Source organism: Ixodes scapularis, unplaced genomic scaffold, assembly GCF_016920785.2.
Source record: "Ixodes scapularis isolate PalLabHiFi unplaced genomic scaffold, ASM1692078v2 PGA_scaffold7__128_contigs__length_106722199, whole genome shotgun sequence".
NCBI classification, from domain to species: domain Eukaryota; kingdom Metazoa; phylum Arthropoda; class Arachnida; order Ixodida; family Ixodidae; genus Ixodes; species Ixodes scapularis.
This window is the reverse complement of record NW_024609882.1, coordinates 16,500,344-16,507,958: the sequence shown is the minus strand read 5'-3', so window position 1 is coordinate 16,507,958 and position 7,615 is coordinate 16,500,344. Positions and strand designations below refer to the sequence as shown.

General features: G+C 46.9%; 1 protein-coding gene across 1 annotated transcript; it reads left to right on the top strand.

Moving 5' to 3' along the window:
* Positions 1 to 406: 406 nt before the first annotated feature.
* LOC8038209 (peroxisomal membrane protein PEX16) lies at positions 407 to 7,615 on the top strand. Its single transcript, XM_029986694.4, has 8 exons — positions 407 to 555; positions 826 to 938; positions 1,006 to 1,139; positions 1,816 to 2,006; positions 2,064 to 2,198; positions 6,057 to 6,129; positions 6,186 to 6,373; positions 7,331 to 7,615. The coding sequence occupies exons 1-8, from the start codon at positions 453 to 455 to the stop codon at positions 7,390 to 7,392; spliced, it is 999 nt and encodes a 332-aa protein (XP_029842554.2). The 5' UTR covers positions 407 to 452; the 3' UTR covers positions 7,393 to 7,615.

Genomic DNA, 7,615 nt, shown 5'->3' with positions numbered 1-7,615 from the left:
AAACTAATCAGAAACGCGTTTCAACTTCTCAACACAATTTATAAATTCGGACACATGACAAGAAACAATAAATAGTAGGATTTTCTCCAATTATTGGTGAAATATCTTACTAGTCTGGCAACGCAAAACCAAAAGTGCAATAGCCTAAATATAGGTAGCGCAAGCTACCGCCCGCTACAAAGGGTATAGTTAGTAATATTTATTTATTCATCTAACGTAATCTGATGTTCCGAAAATAAATTAAAATAACTTTCGAATTTTTATTTGTTCAGCAGCGCGAGCAAAAATATTTCTAAAAACCTGGTTAATAGTGTAATAACATAAAAATGTAATAAGCATTTATGACAGAAGATGGCACCCGCTACCTCCCGACAAAACAAGGACGAAACAAAAGTTTGTCCATTCATTTATATTTTTACCTATTTATGAATTTGTGATCCGGAAAAGCTGGAATGGCGGATTTGCTCGTCCGCTATCGAGAGCTCGTGAAAGCGAACCCTTCACTGGCCAGCGAACTCGAAACCGTTCTCCGGTGGATATCCTATTTCTCAGCAGGTTTGGGAACGCATTTAGATCGTCCATTTGATTTCTGATTGATACTGAACGGGTGCTTCCGCCGAGCGAATGATACGGGTAAACAAATCGCTTCCTGTCGTGAAGACGTCAAACTTTCCTTTTTTTACGGACTATCATCGCTATCCGCGCGAATGTCTTCCTCTCGCAATGACATTCAGTTGATTTGTCGTAGCCTGACAACACGCGTCTGTTACCGCGTCGGGGCTTCCAAGGGAGATGGTTTGAAGTTCAACTTGATTTAATACACAGGGCGCTTCGGGAAATCAGCTGTTGTCGCCGAGCTACTCTACTCCGCATCGAGCCTGCTGACACTCGCCAACGACCTCATCCTAAGACATGCCGCCAACGTCCCAGTACACCTGGTAAACCCCTCGATCTCGGTGTTGTAGCACTTTTCGGCCAACACTTCCTCCAACGCCCGCTTCGCAGGACCGCGCCGTGGAGAAACTCCAGTCATGCCTGGCAGTCGTGGAATACTTGGAGGTCTTCATGGAGCTCGCTGCCCTTCACCTCCGCGGCGACACCGCGCGCTGGGTTGCTGTGGGGCTCGTGCAGATCATCAAGTACTGCTCTTTCGTATGCGCGAGTGGTCGTTCAAATCGAACAGTGCTGTCAACATTAAGTGTTGCGTCGTCCTCTCCACGGTGTGCTTGCATGCGCGTGAACGTAGCTCTGGCAGGCGTGCACATGCTTGTCAACACGAGCAGACCCAGATACCCCACAGTGGCAAGAAGTGCAAGCTATCGACGCCTGTGCGCTCTCACGCCTTCAGCGTCTATCAAGGTACAGTTCTGATAGATGCTGAAGGTGTGAGCGCAGCTTTGATAGACGCTTGTTCTGCAGCAGGTTACTCCTAATAGACGCTTTCAAAACGCCATGGTATAAAGGGCTTCTGGCTCGATTCTGGCCTGTGCCATTTATGGCGTTTGTATACACATTGTGCATGCATTGTTCACTTTTCAAAGAGACGAACATGCTAAGCTGTGAAGGTTGCATGGTAAGCTGTGATCGTAAAACTAGCGACGACGCTGCAGCAACCGACACAAATCCCAGTTTACGGAAGCTTTTTTTTAAAGGAGGGCTGCTGTGAAATCGGCTTAAGGACGCTCAGATATTGCTGCCGTTTGTGACTTGCCGTACCAAGATAGACTGGATGGTTCTAAACAACGCAGCACTATTTCACTCGGCCGCTTTCCACTTTCGACTTTGGATTTCTCAGACGCGTTTCCGTTTGTCCAGGGCTGGCCTCAGGCTCGTGCTCTTGTTGCGTCACGGTCAGGGACTGCAGTGTTCGCCTGCGGTAGCACCCCTCGACCGGAGAAGGCAGCTGCAGCCTGCTCAGGGAACTTCCGGCGGGCCCTCTACTCCCGCTGCCGAGCCGAGCTATTCACTAAGGCACAGCGGTCGCATCGTTAGGACCCTCGCCGGAGGTAAGGCACCTAAAACGGCCCGTCAGGCGACGGACTGAGCCGGCGGTTCCACTACAGCGCCGCCAGCATCGAGGAGGCAGTGGAAGCCTCCCGGCGCCCAGACGGAAGTTCTTGAACGGACTTCGCCAACGCCACTGCAAGGACCGGAACTGGCAGCCGAGCTGGCACACGTGCTGCGACCCGTGGCGCACCGTATCCTTTCATTGCACCGCCATCATGCTGTTTCGAACGTGTCTCCAACTGGCGTGTTTATCGGATCCTCAAATGTGGTCCCTCGATTTCGAACTGATGACATTGTGAACGAGTCATGGCATGTAATCCTGGCGGTGGCAGAGTGGTGGATGTGGATGCAGCAGACGCTTGTTCTGCTGCGGGTTACTCTGAAGCTCGACAGTCCACGGAAGCTTCGGCAGTCAGGAGTTGGGACGTCGGTGTGATGGCAACCGTCGCATTCACTCACTTTTGTTTTTTGCCAGAACATCGGTGACAAACTACCAGGGCCGCAACATTTGACGGCATAACATGCCAGCCCCTCATCACTTCTTGCTCAGATTCATGCTTCCATCTAATGCAGATGAGCTTCGACGGGCAGGTATCGAGGCTGAGGTACGCTGGATAGCGTCTGCCCATATCGACGTTGGTAAAAGAGGTTCTCAGAGAAATCAAGCTAGGTAGCGGCATGAAAATCAGACCGGTAGTTATTCCATATATTAACAATCTATCTTCTGGTTTAAAAAAAATAGCAAACAGCAAATGTGAGTATATTTTTCTCAGCATCACACAAACTTCACATCCTCTGCAAAAAACACTTCTTCAATCAACACAGTCAGCTGCACAAAGAAGCACAGATCCAACTTTGTCAACTGCATTGAAGGGGTGGTCTTTTAATTTTCTCTTTCCTGTGGAAAAGAGTACATTAAACAGACTGGACGATGTTTAAATGACCGCCTGCATGAGCACGACAGCAACATTGCCAACGCCAACTCTTATCATTTCGGCGTTCACTGGGGGGTTGTGGCTTTTCTGCACGATTGGACAACTGTGCTTTGTTAGGCAAGAGTAAGAACCAGCTCACCCGAGAAATTATGGAAGCGGAGAACATTGTATGACGCGACGCCCGGTGCGTTAGCACTCCGTCCTTAACCTTATCGGAAAAAGAACTTGATTATTTAGACAAAAGGTGCATTTGACAGTAGGCCTGTCCGTGTCACACGTTTCTTTTTTTTCGTCCTGTTTGTTCGTGCCTTTTAACCTTTTAATCGATATGAACCAACTAGCCCCAACCAAAGCTTTATTGTATCCCCTGGTTTCTTGTTGTATTTCTGAGATTATTTTTGTTATTAATTTTTTGAAGATTTTGTAACTCCTGGACTATAACTAGGGTTCCACATTTTCGGTTTTTATTTTTTCGAAATTCGGCATACTTTTTTCGGTGTTTATTTTAAGATTCAAGTTTCGATTTTTTTCTGTGTATATTTTTGCCCACGAAAGTTTACCTTTTTTTTTTTTTTTTTTTTCGGTGAATATGAAAAAAAACACCATCAGACACTGGATCAAGTGATCCTTGAAACTCTGATATTTGTGATCTCTGAAAAAAATAATGGCACAAATACATCGAAAAAAAAACAAAAAACATTGACACTTTATTTCACAAAAATCTGCAACTGTAAAAAAAAGAAAAAGCACAAACAAGTTAGTGCCCAAAAAACATGGAACTTCACCTTCTGTACATCAGGATTACGTGATCTTGTATATAGTAAACACATATGTACAGGGTGTCACAAAAGAAAATTTACACAGTCTTTTTTACCGCAAAAATAAACTAGGCATCCCCGAACGCTCATTCTCTGCCCAAAGGTAGAGCTAGAGGTCACAACCAGATGCTAAAGTTTCAGCCCGATCCGATAACTTAATCAAAAGTTATAAATGATTCTCTCAAAATTTCAATGGGAAAATGGCGGCCGACGGAGTTTTCGAATACATGGGGCTCTATGGCAGCAGAAACCGAAAACGGGCAAAAATGGGCTCCATTTTGCCATTGAAATTTTCAGAAAATCACTTATAACTTTTGATTAAGTTATCGGATCGGGATGAAACTTTGGCATCTGGTTGTGACCTCTAGCTCTACCTTTGGGCGCAGAATGAGCGTTCGGCGATGCCTAGTCTATTTTTGCGGTAACAAAGACCATGTAAATTTTCTTTTGTGACACCCTGTAGTTTCTTAGGTTCTCCTGGTTGATCCACGTTCATTCTTTCCTGTTAATGACCCTGGGCTCCGAGAATGCCCTCTCAACGTTAACACTGGACACTGGTGGGCTAAGGAGGTAAAGCGCTGCCCGATACAAAATCGGGCAGTCAACCAAATGTCACTACTAAAGGAGACACGGTGCGACGTTTTGAAGCACGATATATTTCTAGTCCTCACTAAACTCTGGCTGCAGATCTTGCATGAAGCGAAAACCTTATACTAGCCCATACCCAAACGTTTTTTTTTTAGGACCACGAACTTAACACACTAAGCCTGATCACAGAAAGGACACAGATGTCCCGCAAAGGACAACCCAAGACTTCTTTTGTATTGCATGTTGAACCTTGGAAGAGGGCAGTCACGAAGAGGTCACACAATGTCGAACCTTGCAACGCCCCCTCTCCCCTCCCCCCTCTCCCCCCGCCCATCTCGACACGACCCTAAAAAACTGACCATTTTCGGTTCAAACAGAATTTTAGAGAATGTATTCAGCTTTCTTTTATCGGTCTAGACCGAAAATGCCAAATTTAAAAACTGGCCTTTTTCGGTTAAAACAGAATTTTCGAAAATGGATTTGGCATACTTTTATCGGTTTTTACCAGTTTAAACCGAAAACTCTGAACCCTAACTATAACCAAGAGTGTATTCGACAGTAGGCCAGCATGTGGCCTGGTCTACTATATTTTTGTGAATATTTTTTTAATTATTTTTGTAATTTTTGGACTTTGTAGTGTTATTATTATCTTTTTTTTCTTTTTGCTTCGCCTTCTATTTTCCTTTTCCTGTACTTCTCTCCTTTTCTTTGTCTTTTACCTTTGCTCCCTTTCCCTTGTGGCACACGTTAAAGACCCCAGGCTAGTGGTTCTACTGCACTGGCTAAATTACCCATCTACAGCTGAGACATCAGACGCTCACTGAGGCAGATTAACTTCCGGCTGTGTAAACATACACACAACAATTTGCTTTGCTTTCCCTCGTCTTTCACATTTCCTTTCTCTTGGTTGCTGGGCTGGCATACTTTTCCATGGGGTCGAAGGAGAGGAAGTTTGACTAAGTGCAGATTATGAGTTGATAATTCAGCACTGTGCGAGTGTATTTCTTTCGAGCGTTTGGATTTTTGAGCGACTGTCAACCTGTGTGCCGGTTCGTAATTATGACTCGTTGCCACTTCGGGATGCACGAGCAGTATAGGACGCTGAACTTGCCAGTCGGACGCATTTCGGGCACCACACTGCCACGTGCTAGAGTTGTTCTAGACTATAGAGCTCGAGCGGTGAACTGCACGCATTTCACGTGCACATCTTGACGCACGGACAAATACAACGTTTCACAGCCCGTCATTCGCTCTAGAACAGTGTAAAATGGCCGTTGTGAAGCTAAACGTCTGGTGACCCTCATTTGATGCTGCCTCCGACGGTGACCGCACACTTGCACGCTAAAAAGTGTATGGAAACGACCCCTATTAACTGGACATCTCGCCTGTCCGTACGAAAAGATGTGCACGTGCTCTGTGCGAACGGGCCTGAAGCCAAAAGACGCAGTGTTTGCTGCAGACACGACAACAGAATTATCTGCTCACATGCCTCGAGCATTTTCGCTTCATGCACACGTCTGCTGCAAACATGTCTGCAGACAGTTGTTGTACGACCATTGTGGCATTGTGTCCTACGAGGAAGAAGCATGCCTCGGACGGTGTCTTTAGACCGTCTTTTGTGCGATGTACTAGCAGCGAGACCACGGCTTGTATGTGTAGCAGTCGAAAGGAGGTGCTCCGACGGCGTTTCCCCTGACCACTGCCGCAGTGTCGGCCCTCGGCATCTTTGGCCGCGCTTCTTGGGGCCCTTGGGCCCTGGCGGCAGCCTTGGACTTGGCGAGGTGAGCGGGGCCGGCCTTTTCGTTGCAACGTGGTGCCAAAGCAGAGGCCTCTGCAGCCTGCAGGTGCTGGCCAGGGCACGGCCGTCCCTGCAACCCCGCGAGCGGGTGGAGCTGAGCCGCCGGTTCCTCCACCTCGTGCTCTACCTCGTGAGGTCGCCGTTCTACAAGCGCGTCACCGAGCGTCCGCTGTTGAGCCTGCTTCGGGGCGCCGGGGAGAGCGTTCCTTTCTTGGGCCTGGTCACTCGTGAGCCACGTTTCCTTTCTAGACCACTTTTCACCTCGAGACAAGAATCACAGGGTGGTGCATTGCCTCCTCACAAACTTCCGATTAAAATGGGGGAAAGGTGGTCTCCCCTTTTGTAATGACTGGTTCACACTTGAGTGTTTGAGTGTGACAGAGCATTGTGTTTGTTTAAAATGATAACCAGCTGGCGCCATCCGTAAGGCAGCTCTGGATGTGTTTAAATAGACTTAAGCTTTTGCAGTATTTCTGATATCAAATCTATACACTATGAGAAATGACCACTTACAACATAGTCAACAGTATTTTAAGCCCATAGTGAAAAATTGGGGAACAAACGCGGATCAAGTGTTTCAAGCCTGCCTGATCGACAGTACCAGTGTGGTCTCGTCGTAAACTGCCACAAGGGATCGCAACGCACTTCCATCACCAGTTCTGGCATCAAGGATCAGTTAGCGGGAGATTTCTAGACTCCCATAGCACGACCAACCACCGCCATATGTCGAATAGCACAGCAGAAGGACCCGTTTCGAAGGATCGGCGCCATAAATAGCATGTCCAGCCAAGCCCGCCAGCTGTAGTAGGATAATACTGAATCCTGCAATTGCTATACAAGGGCAGAGGGTGACACTGCACTTTCTAGCCAATGATGACCAGGACGAAGAGATTTCCCCCTGGTACCAGTCGAGCGTGTATGGGGAAACTGGCCAAGTCAGCGGCATGCACATGCATAGATGTGTTGTAAACTGGGCCAGTTGGTATTGATCCTTAAAAAATGCAGAGTGCACAAAAAATGGGAGACATAAGACACGTATGACAGCCAAGCACTCAATGTCTGCAACAAAACTTTCGCAGTCTTTTTTTTTTTTTTTGCTCTGCCTTGCATTGCACAAGTCTTTTTGGAAATAGTAGTCCATTGAAAAACAGCTGTTTCTTCAAGTACCTCTTCTCCCTTTGCAGGGCCGTTGGCAGAGTACTTGCCAGAATGGCAGGATACGTACTGCCACAACTGGAGCTCCTAACCATTCCAATCAAGATCCACAATCTGCATTTCCTCGCCGACTTTGAGGTGCAAAGTTCTGTGGGTCGTTGTCCACCCAGTGAAGCTCAAGGTTGGCGTTTACCTCCCAGTTTTAGATATCCAGGTGAAGGCCATCATACCGTTTACACTGGGCATGAAAATGTTTTGTTACAAAAAATAAAATGATAAAAAGCACGTTCAATTTTGGCACTGGATGCCATAAA